The sequence below is a fragment of the Panulirus ornatus genome, chromosome 66 (genome assembly GCF_036320965.1).
Source record: "Panulirus ornatus isolate Po-2019 chromosome 66, ASM3632096v1, whole genome shotgun sequence".
NCBI classification, from domain to species: Eukaryota; Metazoa; Arthropoda; class Malacostraca; order Decapoda; family Palinuridae; genus Panulirus; species Panulirus ornatus.
In genome coordinates this window covers 2,616,369-2,632,879 of record NC_092289.1, presented here as the reverse complement: position 1 = coordinate 2,632,879, position 16,511 = coordinate 2,616,369, and the positions used below count along the sequence as shown (strand labels likewise).

The 16,511-nt window shown below is 40.3% G+C and overlaps 1 protein-coding gene across 4 annotated transcripts in view; it reads right to left on the bottom strand.

Annotated features, from left to right (window-relative positions):
- Exn (Ephexin) overlaps window positions 1-16,511 on the bottom strand; it is a 297,401-nt gene that overhangs the window by 15,196 nt on the left and 265,694 nt on the right. For all 4 annotated transcript variants that reach the window (XM_071658652.1, XM_071658653.1, XM_071658651.1 and 1 more), the window contains 5 exons: window positions 14,848-15,052; window positions 12,999-13,258; window positions 7,505-7,664; window positions 4,427-4,537; window positions 447-540 (listed from right to left, as the gene is read on the bottom strand). In XM_071658652.1, the coding sequence (XP_071514753.1) occupies window positions 447-540; window positions 4,427-4,537; window positions 7,505-7,664; window positions 12,999-13,258; window positions 14,848-15,052 (830 nt within the window). The remainder of the gene's footprint in view (window positions 1-446; window positions 541-4,426; window positions 4,538-7,504; window positions 7,665-12,998; window positions 13,259-14,847; window positions 15,053-16,511) is intronic.

The window sequence follows — 16,511 nt, the reverse complement described above, 5'->3', positions numbered from 1 at the left end:
GTCAGTGGCTGGAATGTAATATCATTACTTGATGAATGAGAAATGAAACCAAAGTATATTCTACTATCATTTCCATTTATTTTTTAAGCAAATGAAGAGCTGTTAAAGATGTCTTTCTCTCTTTTCTTTGTTTGTGCTTTTCATAGGGGTAGATAAAGGCTTATAAACAAGATAAAAGAGAAAGTGTCATACAGTGATGAAATAAGAAGTATTCAAGCTCAAAAGAAATTTTTAATACTTAAGAAATTCATTCTACTTTTCATAATGCATTCAAACTAATTTTAATAAGCCTCAAGAAGTGGCAAATCAGCATACAAAATTATAATGTTATACATGCAAAGATTAAGGTTATTTAAAACTGTATCTGGATTAGTTAGACTACAGTATTTCACATGAAATATCTGGAAGAAATACAACTAATCATGCAAAAAAAAATTTTCTCCTACCATCAGCCATTTTCTTCAGGACATTCACAACATCAGACACTTCCAGAGAGAGTTCATCTGGTTGCTTGCCCACATATGGGTGAACTGCCTGTACCTGCAATTCAAACAGTAATTAATAACCACAAAGTGTGAAAAAAAAGGGGTACATTAGCAGTCTGACTAAATACTGAAAGGATAAGTAAGACAGTGAAAAAAGTGAAATGCTATGGATATGTGAATCATAAAATTCATTACATAATATATTCTATGATATGCATGCTGTCAGATTTGAACACACCTGACCTCCATTCGGGTAGTCACTTGTTCACCAAATGGTGTCCTAGCTATGTCTCTTCGTTGTATATCAACTGACTGTTATATTTCTTTCTTGTATCTCCTCTGATGATGGGATTATTGCACGGAAGTGCACTTGCGAACTTATTGTGTTTCATTTCCCCATGAATAAAAAGAAATGTATATGAATGTGTATATGTGTTTATGTATATACTACAAAAGGTCACAGCAGTGCATGTGATCTAGTATTCACTGCCAACACTATGCCTATGCATGAAATAAAGTAGTATGAAACCACACCCCTTGTGCCTTCTCACATAGCACTGGACCATGCCAACACAAAGTGTTCTTAATACTGTTAAGGTACTTCCTTCTACTGTTGCATGCTACTCTATCATTTCATTGATGGGTGAAAGGAAAGATTGGAAAAGCGAAGTATGCATGGGTATGTGTATATGCACCTGTGAATATGAAGACTGTGCAAGGTAAGGATGAAATGAAGTTTCTGGTGAAATTTGAATTAGATAAATGGTTTTGAAAAAGAGAAAGGTGGTTGCAATGGGTAATATACATGTGAAGGTGGGATGTGATGAAATTGGTGAGATAGTTGGCAAATGGGGAGTGCCTGGAGTGAATGAGAATGGAAACTATCTTGTGGATGTCTACTGAGAAGGGTTTATTCCTTGTACACACCTCTTTTCAGCACAGATGATCCATAGGTGCACATGGATGAGAAACAATGGAAAAGAGCAAGTGTTTAACTGACTATGTGACAGTGGGTCAAAGGGGTGAGAAAGGCCTTGATAGGTGCTTGAGTTGTGAAAGAATTCTTTTAAAGATTCTGACTATTTTGCAGTTCTTGTGGGGGTGAGGATCAGGGAGAAGCAGAGGTACGGTGTATAGAAGAATGGGTTGAGTAAAAGAGTTGGCAGGTGAGATAATCAGAAAGAAAAAAAAGTATGAAAGGAGGGTCTCCAAAAGTTTAGGTGAAGTGCAATAAATGTAGGGATGCAGTCATACGTGAATGAGTTGTTTAAAATGTTTAGAGAAAGGCTGCAGAATTAGTAGTTGGATACAAGGTCATGAGGTACAGGAATAAGATGGGAAATGCAAGGTGGCCAGATGAGATTTGAAATTCTTTGGAAGAAAAGAAAAAGGCAAAAGGTATATTGCTCAAAAGTAATTTATCAGAGGAAATTCATCAAAAGAAGGAGGGAAGAATAAAAGTTGTGTAAGCAGAATGTTAAGAAGCTAAGAAGAAAACAAAGAGTAAATGAAGATTTTGGAGGAAAGTTGAGAGAAAACTTTACAGAAAATAAAAAATTGTACTTGAAGGAGGTGAAAAAGGAAAGTGGTGGATGTAAGTATGGAAATGCTAATATGAGAAAGTGAAAAAATGTTGGAAAGAGTATTCTAAAGAACTGATGACTGTGGGAGAAGGTGAGGCAGTAGCTGTTACATGCACGAGCATGGAGGACATAGGGAAGAGGATACAAGTTGGAAGAGCCAATAGCATGAAGGGAGGTTAAAAAGGTGATAAATGAGGCTGAATGTAGAAAAGGCACCAGAAGTAGATGGGATTATGGCTGAAATGCTGAAGTAAGGAGGAAAAAGTGAGACAGAATGGATGCACATGCAATTTAGCATGGGAGCAAAAGGCTGTGCCTGAGGACTGGGTGAAAGCTATTATTGTTCCTATATTCATAGGAAAAGGTGCTAAAGATGTACGTAACAATTATAAGGGAATAAGACTGTTGTGAATGAGAGAGCTAAGGAAGCGAGTCAGTTGCTGTTCGCTGATGATACAGCACTGGTGGCTGATTCGAGTGAGAAACTGCAGAAGCTGGTGACTGAGTTTGGTAAAGTGTGTGGAAGCTGAGAGTAAATGTGAATAAGAGCAAGGTAATACATTAGGTACAGTAGGGCTGAGGGACAAGTCAATTGGGAGGTAAGTTTGAATGGAGAAAAACTGGAGGAAGTGAAGTGCTTTAGATATCTGGGAGTGGATTTGGCAGCAGATGAAACCATGGAAGCGGAAGTGAATCATAGGGTGGGGGAGGGGGCAAAAGTTCTGGGAGCCTTGAAGAATGTGTGGAAGTTGAGAACGTTATCTTGGAAAGCAAAAATGGGTATGTTTGAAGGAATAGTGGTTCCAACAATGATATATGGTTGTGAGGCATGGGCTATAGATAGAGTTGTGCACGCCTTTCACCCTCCTGCATGTTCAGGCCCCGATCAGTCAAAATCTTTTTCACTCCATCTTTCCACCTCCAATTTGGTCTCCCACTTCTCCTCATTCCCTCCACCTCTGACACATATATCCTCTTGGTCAATCTTTCCTCACTCATTCTTTCCATGTGACCAAACCATTTCAAAACACCCTCTCCTGCTCTCTCAATCACACTCTTTTTATTACCACACATCTCTCTTACCCTATTATTACTTACTCGATCAAAGCACCTCACACCACACATTGTCCTCAAACATCTCATTTCCAGCACATCCACCCTCCTCCACACAACTCTATCTATAGCCCACGCCTCGCAACCATATATCATTGTTGGAACCACTATTCCTTCAAACATACCCATTTTTGCTTTCCGAAATAATGTTCTCGACTTCAACACATTCTTCAACACTCCAAGAACTTTCGCCCTCTCCCCCACTCTATGATTCACTTCTGCTTCCATGGTTCCATCCGCTGCCGAATCCACTCCCAGATGTCTAAAACACTTCACTTCCTCCAGTTTTTCTCCATTCAAACTTACCTCCCAATTGACTTGACCCTCAACCCTACTGTACCTAATAACCTTGCTCTTATTCACATTTACTCTCAGCGTTCTTCTTTCACACGCTTTACCAAACTCAGTCACCAGCTTCTGCAGTTTCTCACATGAATCAGCCACCAGCGCTGTATCATCAGCGAACAACTACTGACTCACTTTCCAAGCTCTCTCATCCACAACAGACTGCATACTTGCCCCTCTTTCCAAAACTCTTGCATTCACCTCCCTAACAACCCCATCCATAAACAAATTAAACAACCATGGAGACATCACACACACCTGCCACAAACCAACATTCACTGAGAACCAATCACTTTCCTCTCTTCCTACACATACACATGCCTTACATCCTCGATAAAAACTTTTCACTGCTTCTAACAACTTGCCTCCCACACCATATATTCTTAATACCGTCCACAGAGCACCTCTATTAACTCTATCATATGCCTTCTCCAGATCCATAAATGCCACATACAAATCCATTTGCTTTTTTAAGTATTTCTCAGATACATCCTTCAAAGCATACACCTGATCCACACATCCTCCATCACTTCTGAAACCACACTGCTCTTCCCTAATCTGATGCTCTGTACATGCCTTCACCCTCTTAATCAATACCCTCCTATATAATTTCCCAGGAATACTCAACAAACTTATACCTCTGTAATTTGAGCACTCACTTTTATCCCCTTTGTGTATATATGTATATGACTGTGTATGTAGATGTATGTATGTGTCTGTGTGTGTGTGTGTGTGTGTGTGGGCGTTTATGTATATACATGTGTATGTGGGTGGGTTGGGCCATTATTTCATGTTTCCTTGCTTTACCTCGCTAACACAGAAGACAGCGACTAAGTATATTAAATAAATAATAAATACTTGAAATTTTCATTTAGATACTCCAAACTTTCACTCACATACCTGTGGGCAGTCCCACTCCTCATATATCCGCTCATCAGGGTTATCAGAGCTCCGAGGAGTCACAGCTTCAACCCATCGCGTTCTGTCTGATTCCATGGGACATGACACAACCTAAAAAGAAATATTCATTAACAACCAGTTATTGTGGGGGCACAGAAATATACACATTAACTAACTTAAAATATTTAGAGAAATGAAAATACATTTAATGAGATGCAGGAAGCATGACTAAAGGATGGTAAACTTCTCATGACGAGGGATTTTGAAAGAAAAGAAATCATCTGAAAACAGATGCACACAGGACACTGAGACCTGTAAGTAATACCTTCTTAAGCCTTTTCAAGACTTCCATACCAACCTGTCATTAAAGACAAGAGTCTATCTAGCTACCTATATTTCTGATGCCTGTTCCCTCTGGAACTCCCTCAAAAGGGTGGGCACAGCAACAGAGTCCTCATAACTAGTGAACTTCAGTGCTGCTTTTTAACCTTTAGTGCCTCCTCCTTTACAGGCTACTGGTAGAGGGCAACTCTAGCACACTTTTGTACAGGCTCCTACAGACTTCTGTTTAATGCTCCTGCCGAATGTTCCTATCAACTACTACTATCTACTGCTCCAGCCTAAATGTTGCTACCACCTCTGACTGTCCGTTGCTCCTAAAATTTTGCCAAAGGCAGGGCAAGTGCATAGTGCTTACTGCAGGAAAATCTAGAGTTACAGAGAATGAACTGTGTGTGTTAAGTGTTGTTGAGTGTTGTGTGTTACGGAGTGCCAGCAGTCCATGTATGGGTTAGGCAGAAAGAAAAGAGTTACATGGATTAAAAGAGCACAACTTTACAATCACTGAAGTGCTGGCTCACTGCATAGCTGTCACTATCCCTCCTGATCCTGGTAATATACCTCCCAGGTTGTTGGCTACCTACCAACTACTACTCTTATCCCTCTCCTAAAACCCTCCCATTCACTTCCCTCACTATCCCATCCATAAAGACCAGAGTTTCAGCAGCCATGGTGCCATCACACTACCCCTGCCAGAGACCCATCTCCATCCAAAACCATTCACACTTCTCATTATCTATACACACTCGACTTACTATCTTGATAAAAACTCAATTGATTCAGATAGCTTTCTTCCCACAGCATGTATTTGCAATAACCTTCCACAAAGCATCCATAAATGCTACATAAAAATGCCTTTCTTTCCTTAGGTATTTTTCATATATACTCTTCAAAGAAGGCAACTCATCCACACATCTTCCACCAATCCTGAAACCACATTATTCCACCCCATTCTTATGCTCTGTGCATACCATCACCCTTTCAATCACCATCATCCAATACAACTTTACAAGTGCACCAAATAAACTTATACTTCTTAATTCAACCATTCACTTTTGTCTCCCTTGCCTTTATACAATAGCACTATATAAGCATTCTGTCAATCCTAATGCATTTCACCATGGATCCATGCACTGAAAATCCTACTAACTAATCAACAGCATAGTCACTCCCTTTCATAAAAAAATTCAACTGCAATACCATCCACCCCAGTCACTATGCCACATTTCATCATACATACGGCTTTCACCAGCTCCTCTCTTTGCACCAATACACTTTCTGTGATTCACTATACATACCTCTCTGACCCAAACACCCATCAACTAACCTACAATCAAACACAGTCAACACTCCATCAGAGTACTCATTTCACCTCCTCTTCACCTCTATTCTGACTGTTACCACTTCACCCTCTTTGGCGATGTTCCCATTTGTTATTGTTTTTTCTCATGCTATTAACCTATTTCCATAAGTTTTTAAACTCCTTGAAGTTAGCTGATACTTGCTCACCCCAACTCTCTTATGCTCTCTTTTTCAGTCCCTGCTCCTTCCTTTTGACCTCCTGCTGCTTCCTCTTGTACATCTCCCAATCATCTGCCTTCCTTCCAAGTAAGTGATTTCCATACATCTCTCTTTTCTCTTTCACAAGCAACTTAATCATCCCACCACTCAAAACCCTATCTTGTTCACCCACTTCCCATCTACATGCATATACCAGCACAGTTTCCCTTAATACTTCACTTTCCTCACCCACTTCCTGAAGTTCATTTGCTCTCACCTTTTGCCATTCTTCACTCAATCTCTTCTTGTATCTCTTCACACAAGCTTTCTTCCAACCTCAGTTACTTTCACCAACTTTTCAACCATATCATTTCCTCTTTTCCAAAGCCTCTGCAAATCTTTGTCCTTGGCTTAACCAGGTAATAATCAAACGTCCCACCAGCTGCCACTCTCAGCACCTTTACACCCAAGAGTCTCATGTTTGCATGCCTATCAATAAGTACATTATCCAATAATGCCCACTTACTCCCGTTTCTACATCATGTATACTTAAGTGTCCCTCTTTTCAAACCAGGTATTCACAATTACCTGTACTTTTTCAGCACACAACCCCACAAGCTGTTCATTTCCCTTCACATCACGGAATACCGCATGACCCAAATTATACTTACACCTGCAACATTACCTACTTTTACACTCAAATCACCCATTCTTCACTAATAACTGATATCTTGCATCAAAATTGCTGACACTCACTCAGCTCTTTCCAAAACACTCACTTCTCTTCATCATTCTTCTTCTGGAATGACGCATTAGCTCTAATAACTCATATCATAATCCACTCTCATTTATACCCACATCAGTCTGGGGCATAGTGATGCAAATATCTATAACGTACTGTTTTATACTTTGCAGTAATGCAACTCGATGTTGAATCTCCTCATGTATCTCTGCCTTTGAACAAATCCATGGCATCTGCACATATATATATCCCTATCATCTTGATGCACTTTTATCCTCTTCTATTTCATCTCTGGTCTTCCTCTTTCCCTGCACCACCTTACAACTCCAATCTAAATATTTTCACAATTTAAGTTTCATTAAAAAGTTTTTCACATCCAACAATCAAAAATTCTATGAAAATATAATGGCTCTAAAGTTCACTGCCACATAGTATGAAAAATTATGAAATAAAAAACATTTTAGGAAATATAATTTCCACTTGTGAATTAAACATACCATCTCAACGGTCTTGTTCTCATGGTTCTGCAACATGGTCATGATAAGGAGGTTCTTGTGGCCATCCAAGATGCGGCCAGGGAACTTGTCTGCAGCATCTAGCTCTAAGACTTGTACCATGTTCCTTGGGCAATAGTCTAACACCATGTACTGGTCATCACTGTAAAAAAAAAATGAGAAAATTTATGTAAAACATATAGCTGGATTATTAGCATACTTATTTGCTGTCTCCCACGTTTGCAAGGCACTGCAAGGAAACAGATGAACCCAACCCACCCACATACACATGTATATACATAAACGCACATATACATACCTATACATTTCAACGTATACATACATATAAACACATGTACACACTCATACTTGCTGCCCCCATCCATTCCCATTGCCACCCACCCCAACACATGAAAAGGCACCCCCCTCCCTCTGTGCGTGCATGAGGTAGCGCCAGGAAAAGACAACAAAGGCCACATTCGTTCACACTCAGTCTCTAACTGTAATGTGTAATGCACTGAAACCACAGCTCCCTTTTCACATCCAGGCCCCACAAAACTTTCCATGGTTTACCTCAGACACTTCATATGCCCTGATTCAATCCACTGACACCCTCCTGTATGTTCTGGCCCCGATCGCTCAAAATCCTTTTCACTCCATCCTTCCACCTACAATTTGGTCTCCCACTTCTCCTCGTTCCCTCCACCTCTGACACACATATCCTCTTTGTCAATCTTTCCTCACTCATTCTCTCCATGTGGCCAAACCATTTCAATACATCCTCTTCTGCTTTCTCAACCAAACTCTTTTTCTTACCAAACATCTCTCTTACCCTTTTATTACTTACTCGATCAAACCACCTCACGTCACATATTGTCCTCAAAATTTCATTTCCAACACATCCACACAACCCTATCTACAGCCCATGCCTCGCAACCATATAAAATTGTTGGAACCACTATTCATTCAAACATACCTATTTTTGCTCTCCGAGATAACGTTCTCGCCTTCCACACATTCTTCAACACTCCCAGTACCTTTGCCCCATCTCCCACCCTGTGACTTACTTCCGCTTCCATGGTTCCATCTGCTGCTAAATCCAATATAAGGCATGTGTATGAGTAGGCAGAGAGGAAAGTGATTGGTTCTCAGTGAATGTAGGTTTGCGGCAGGGGTGTGTGATGTCTTCTTGGTTGTTTAATTTGTTTATGAATGGGGTTGTTAGGGAGGTGAATGCAAGAGTTTTGGAAAAAGGGGCAAGTATGCAGTCTGTTGTGGATGAGAGAGCTTGGGAAGTGTCAGTTGTTGTTCAATGACGATACAGCGCTGGTGGCTGATTCTTGTGAGAAACTGCAGAAGCTGGTGACTGAGTTTGGTAAAGTGTGTGAAAGCTGAGAGTAAATGTGAATAAGAGAAAGGTTATTAGGTACAGTAGGGTTGAGGGTCAAGTTAATTGGGAGGTAAAGTTTGAATGGAGAAAAACTGGAGGAAGTGAAGTGTTTTAGATATCTGGGAGTGGATTTGGCAGTGGATGGAACCATGGAAGCAGAAGTGAATCATAGGGTGGGGGAGGGGAAGAAAATTCTGGGAGCATTGAAGAATGTGTGGAAGTCGAGAACATTATCTCGGAAAGCAAAAATGGGTATGTTTGAAGGAATAGTGGTTCCAACAATGTTATATGGTTGTGAGGCATGGGCTATGGATAGAGTTGTGCAGAGGAGGGTGGATGTGCTGGAAATGAGATGTTTGAGGACAATATGTGGTGTGAGATGGTTTGATCGAGTAAGTAATGATAGGGTAAGAGAGATGTGTGGTAATAAAAAGAGTGCGGTTGAGATAGCAGAGGAGGGTGTTTTGAAATGGTTTGGTCACATGGATAGAATGAGTGAGGAAAGATTGACAAAGAGGATATATGTGTCAGAGGTGGAGGGAACGAGGAGAAGTGGGAGACCAAATTGGAGGTGGAAAGATGGAGTGAAAAAGATTTTGAGTGATTGGGGCCTAAACATGCAGGAGGGTGAAAGGTATGCAAGGAATAGAGTGAATTGGAACGATGTGGTATACCAGGGTTGATGTGCTGTCAATGGATTGAACCAGGGCATGTGAAGCATCTGGGGTAAACCATGGAAAGTTCTGTGGGGCCTGGATGTGGAAAGGGAGCTGTGGTTTCGGTGCATTATTACATGACAGCTAGAGACTGAGTGTGAACGAATGTGGCCTTTGTTGTCCTTTCTTAGCGCTACCTCGCACACATGAGGGGGGAGGGGGTTATTTCATGTGTGGTGAGGTGGCGATTGGGAATGAATAAGGGCAGACAGTATGAATTATGTACATGTATATATATGAATATGTCTGTGTGTGTATATATATGTATACGTTGAGATGTATAGGTATGCATATTTGCGTGTGTGGACATGTATGTATTACATGTGTATGTGGGTGGGTTGGGCCATTCTTTAGTCTGTTTCCTTACGCTACCTCGCTAACGCGGGAGACAGCGGCAAAGCAAAATAAACAAATAAATAAATAGAATATATGGTGTGGGAGGCAAGTTGTTAGAAGCAGTGAAAAGTTTTTATCGAGGATGTAAGGCATGTGTACGTGTAGGAAGAGAGGAAAGTGATTGGTTCTCAGTGAATGTAGGTTTGCGGCAGGGGTGTGTGATGTCTCCATGTTTGTTTAATTTGTTTATGGATGGGATTGTTAGGGAGGTGAATGCAAGAGTTTTGGAAAGAGGGGCAAGTATGAAGTCTGTTGGGGATGAGAGAGCTTGGGAAGTGAGTCAGTTGTTGTTCGCTGATGATACAGCGCTGGTGGCTGATTCATGTGAGAAACTGCAGAAGCTGGTGACTGAGTTTGGTAAAGTGTGTGAAAGAAGAAAGTTAAGAGTAAATGTGAATAAAAGCAAGGTTATTAGGTACAATAGGGTTGAGGGTCAATTCAATTGGGAGGTGAGTTTGAATGGAGAAAAACTGGAGGAAGTGAAGTGTTTTAGATATCTGGGAGTGGATCTGGCAGCGGATGGAACCATGGAAGCGGAAGTGGATCATAGGGTGGGGGAGGGGGCGAAAATTCTGGGAGCCTTGAAGAATGTGTGGAAGTCGAGAACATTATCTCGGAAAGCAAAAATGGGTATGTTTGAAGGAATAGTGGTTCCAACAATGTTGTATGGTTGCGAGGCGTGGACTATGGATAGAGTTGTGCGCAGGAGGATGGATGTGCTGGAAATGAGATGTTTGAGGACAATGTGTGGTGTGAGGTGGTTTGATCGAGTAAGTAACGTAAGGGTAAGAGAGATGTGTGGAAATAAAAAGAGAGTGGTTGAGAGAGCAGAAGAGGGTGTTTTGAAATGGTTTGGTCACATGGAGAGAATGAGTGAGGAAAGATTGACCAAGAGGATATATGTGTCGGAGGTGGAGGGAACGAGGAGAAGAGGGAGACCAAATTGGAGGTGGAAAGATGGAGTGAAAAAGATTTTGTGTGATCGGGGCCTGAACATGCAGGAGGGTGAAAGGAGGGCAAAGAATAGAGTGAATTGGAGCGATGTGGTATACCGGGGTTGATGTGCTATCAGTGGATTGAATCAAGGCATGTGTATGGGGGTGGGTTGGGCCATTTCTTTCGTCTGTTTCCTTGCGCTACCTCGCAAACGCGGGAGACAGTGAAAAAAAAAAAAAAAATTCTCTATTTATTCATCATATTTGATCACTGTTTCCCGTGTCAGCGAGGTAGAGGCAGACGAAGAATGGCCCATCCACTCATATACACATATATATACATAAATGCCCATACATAAGTGCTAGAAACTGAGTGTGAACGAATGTGGCCTTTGTTGTCTTTTCCCAGTGCTACCTCGTGCACATGAGGGGGAGGGGGTTGTTATTTCATGTGTGGTGGCGTGGCGATGGGAATGAATAAAGGCAGATAGTATGAATTATGTACATGTGTATATGTCTGTGTGTGTATATATATGTATACGTTGAGATGAATAGGTATGTATATTAGCATGTGTGGATGTGTATGTATATACATGTGTATGTGGGGGGGTTGGGCCATTCTTTCGTCTATTTCCTTGCGTTAGCTTGCTAATGTGGGAGACAGCAACAAAACAAAATAAATAAATAAATATATACATACATACACAGACATATACATATATACACATGCACATATTCATACTTGCTTGCCTTCATCCATTCCTAGCCCTACCCTGCCCCACAGGAAACAGCTTCGCTACCCCCAGCTTCAGCAAGGTAGCGCCAGGAAAACAGACAAAAAGGCCACATTCATTCACACTCGCTCTCTAGCTGTCATGTGTAATGCACCAAAACCACAGCTCCCTATCCACATTCATGCCCCACAGACCTTTCCATGGTTTACCACAGGTGTTTCACATGCCCTGGTTCAGTCCATTGACAGCATGTCAACCCCAGTATACCACAATGTTCCAATTCACTATATTCCTTGCAAACCTCTCACCCTCCTGTATGTTTAAGCTCTGACTGCTCAAAATCATTTCCACTCCATCCTTCCACCTTCAATTTGGTCTCCTGCTTCTTGTTCCCACCACCTCCAACACATATATCCTCTTTGTCAACCTTTCCCTGTTCATTCTATCAGTATGTCCAAACCATGTTAACATACCCTCTTCTGCTCTCTCAAGCACACTCTTTTTATTTCTACATCTATCTTATCCTTTCATTACTTACTCGATTAAACCACCTCACACCACATACTGTTCTCGAACATTTCATTTCCTACACATCCACCCTCCTCTATACAACTCTTTCTATAGTCCACAGCCATCAGTACCATGTAGAAAGCCTGATCCTGACCCTTCAACATACTCCAGTAAAATGATCCTCAATCCCTCACATTCGTCCAAATTTTCCTTCCTATAAATATGTAACACATTCATTATTTTTTCATATCTATTTGCCATTTCCTGCATTAGCAAGGTAGCATCAAGAACAGGAGGCTGAGACTTAGAAGAAAAAAATCCTCACTTGGCCCCCCTTCTCTGTTCCTTCTTTTGGAAAACTAAAAATTGGAGGGGAACATTTCCATCATCCTGGCCTCACTCCATTTTGTCGCCTTTTACAACATGCAGGGAATACTTGTACAGTATTCTTTCTGCCCTATCCCCAGGGATAACATTCACTATTTATTCCTCTAATAATTAACTCAATCATCAAAATCAAATAATTATGTTGTATGTAGCTGTGGACACTCCACTTGGGTCCAAGGCCACAGGCATCTTCTATGGGAATTTATTTTTGCAAATCTGAGAACCCAACCCTGAAAGCATATGCCATGGATGTCTAGTTCCCAAAGGCAAACTTGTTAACCTAATACCTTTCTTGAATTACTTCCATGCCAATCTAATAAACTCACAGATCAAAATGAAAACTATGAATCAAACATAAAATCACATGTATATAAAGAAAACTTTCTAGTGGAGACAGCATGATATCTAACAGTTTAAACCAACACTTACCTCTTTTTCTTGGTAACAACAAGAAGATCAGTAAACAAGAAGAAGTAGAGGGTACATTTTGATATTCTCTTGCCAAAAGTGAGTTTGGCATCATTTTCTCTCCATGTCAGCCTTATCAGCTCACCCTTCTTGACGAGCCAACGGGAAGCAGAGATGAGTGGGATAGCCTTTACCTCCCGAAAATCCAACTGACGAGAAAGAATAAGCATCTCTTCCATGCGCTCCATCTTTCGAGCTCCCTCATTACATTCTGCTACAATCTGTTGGGACAAGAAGGAATTTATAGAGCTACTGTATAAATGTAGTCAGAGAATAATATGCAAAAACTTTCCACCCTACTGAAACACACACTCATGTGTGCCCATTAAGAGGTGGACTAGGCCGTGTCATGATGGGAGTTTTGGTTTAAAGTAAGCTGGCTTTGTCTGTAATTACCTATCATTGTATACCTATGAAGTCTATCTTCTGGGAAAATCATGTGTTCAGTGTTTATTGGTTGGTACTATGTTTCTCCCTTTCTAAATTTTTCTCCTGCCCTATGTTTCTCTACCCTTCCTCTAACTTCCCTACCCCTTATTTCTCTCTCTTTTCCTCCCTAAGTATGTAGTTTTCTATTTATACTGCACAAGAAGGAAGCTCTACTCTTGTGAGGCTCCATCTCCAACTTTATTCACTATCATACAAATTCTTAAACTTTTATATACCTACAAAATACATTTAGATCACTGAGCTTATTTCAATGATCCACTGCTCTGAACTAGAAACTAATTCTTGATATCTTTACTGACCAGTTTCTTGCCTCTAGGCTCCATCTTTACATTTTTCAAAAAACTATTCTCTGCTGACATCACCAAATTGATTTCCATGATGTCAATTCTTACTTTTCTCTCTCCCATGGTGGGCAAATTTATGGCTTCTAACCTCCCACAATAACTTAGCTCTCATCTATGCTCCTTCTCTATTAGTTCTTTTTGCCTCTTAAGTGTAATATTTTTATCTACTTGTGGGTTTCACTGTCTGTTCTCACTTACCTGTAATAACTTATTTGTATTTCATAGGGAGGAGTTTTAAACTCATAGGTCCCTATCCCTTAAACATTCTCTGCCATAAAACTTCCTTAAATTTGTGAATTGTCTGAATCAACCATGTCTTCAGTCACTTCATTCAAATCATCCACGACTTCTATACTATAGAAGTACTTCTACATTATCATTAACCTCCTTAATTTCATATTATGCCCTCTTTTCATGTCATGGGCTCTGGTTTTCATTACCTACGTATGAGATAAGTTTACACTCTGAGGTCTCATCTCTTAACCTCACAATCTTATATTTATATTCATATCTATCTAGCTTATTCCCCATGTTCACATTTGTGTTGCTGAAATGTTTCTGTACATCCTTTGAAACACTTTCCTTGCCCAGCTTCCTGTTATCTCCTATGGTTTTAAAGCTGCATTAGATTTCAAAGATGTCATTAAAGTTAACATAACTAAGGAATTAAAAGATTTTCATCATATCTTTCTGAATCCAACTTTCTTTCAGTGTAGACAGAGTGAAGGACTTCTCTTATCACTAATCTCATTTAACATCTACATTTACATTAGTCTGAGCACCTATTCCTGCAGTAAATTAAGTAAATGTCTGTGTCTATGAGTGTGGTTATTAATACATATGTGTTTCTGTGCCAGTGCTCATGTCTGAGCATGTGCCTGCTTTTCTGTCAGTGCAAAAGCCTGTGTCCATGTGTTAGCCAAATGTGAACGTACATGCTAATTGTAGAAAATGGTTCAACATATTCTAAGTTACTACTCCAGTATGACCCTAAAATTCTAAAATTGTCAAATTACCGCAGTAAGAGTGGCAAGGGCAACTTTGTATTCATTCCACATAGGTGTGCCATACTCTAGGCGATGGAATATGGCATCCACCAGAAGAGGTAGTCTCGTGATCCTCTGCATTGGGAGCATCAGGAAAGAGTGCATAGCGAGTGACTGGCATACTGGGGAAGACTCGAGACGGCTGAGCACCTCCATAAACCGAGGATTGTTTTCCCTGAAAAACACACAAACATTAAGATAGACATTAATATTTAACATTTAAGGCATTCATTACTGTAATCTGTAATACACTTGAGTTCCCAAGGATATCTATCTATCTATTTTGCTTTGTCGCTGTCTCCCGCATTAGCGAGGTAGCGCAAGGATACAGACGAAAGAAATGGCCCAACCCACCCACATGCACATGTATACACATACACGTCCACACACGCAAATATACATACCTATACATCTCAATGTACACATATATATACACACACAGACATATACATATATACACATGTACATAATTCATACTGTCTGCCTTTATTTATTCCCATTGCCACCTTGCCATACATGGAATAACAACCTCCTTCCCCCTCATGTATGTGAGGTAGCGCTAGGAAAAGACAACAAAGGCCCCATTCGTTCACACTCAGTCTCTAGCTGTCATGTAATAATGCACCGAAACCACAGCTCCCAAGGATATATGCAGTGTTTTTTATTTCAATTACTATTATTGGGAGAAATTAATGTTTACACTACAATCTATCCATTACTGTGAATACTGTTTATGAAAACAAAAAATGTAATGCTTATGAAATAACTTGTAAAAGTGGCCAATGACCATCCTCAACCTTCAAATGACAACACTCCACAAAAACTACTTAAAAACATTGCTGAAGAGGACTTACCATGTTGATTTTGCTGTTACATAAATAAAAAATAATGCACCTGAAGTGAATGAGAGGGCCATCATCTGGGATATACCATAAAGATACCTTTACCCTATCTCTCCATCTCCTCAGTTTTCCCCTCTGCCTTGCTCCCTCCAATTCTGATACAAATATCATATTACTTCAGTCTACACTCATCTTCTAAGAACGAACTATTTTGTTACATCCAGGATGACCCTTCGATAATAATTTGTTCACTAACACAACTCTGGAAATTACATACCCTTGGGAAATCAACTGGCCTCAGACAACACATTCTCATCAAATATATCATTTCAAACCCATTCATATGTTTCCCTTTTACTGAAATGAAGTTTTGAGGCATGTCCATACAAAATGTCACAAATTTGCCTTTATAGACACTGAACTCCCTTTTCTCAATACACCCAAGATCCTGGACCATTTTCCACACTCTGACTCAGGTCAATCCTCAAGGGTCTATCTACTGCCAAGCCCACTCCCTAGTAGCAACAATTTATGTCCTCTACGTTCTCCCAATTCAATTTTACAGTAACTTACCCCATCCCTTAGCCTAATGTAACTCATCATTTCCTTTTGTTTACATTTACTCTTAACTTTCTCCTTTCATATATGCTGCCAAACTATGTCACCAGCTTCAAGAGTTTCTCTTTAGAGTATGCCACCAGAGCCATGTTATCTCCATACCCATGTCTTGCTAAACTGCTGGAGTGTTCACTAGTACTAATATGGTACCTGGACATCAACCTTCTCACTGCT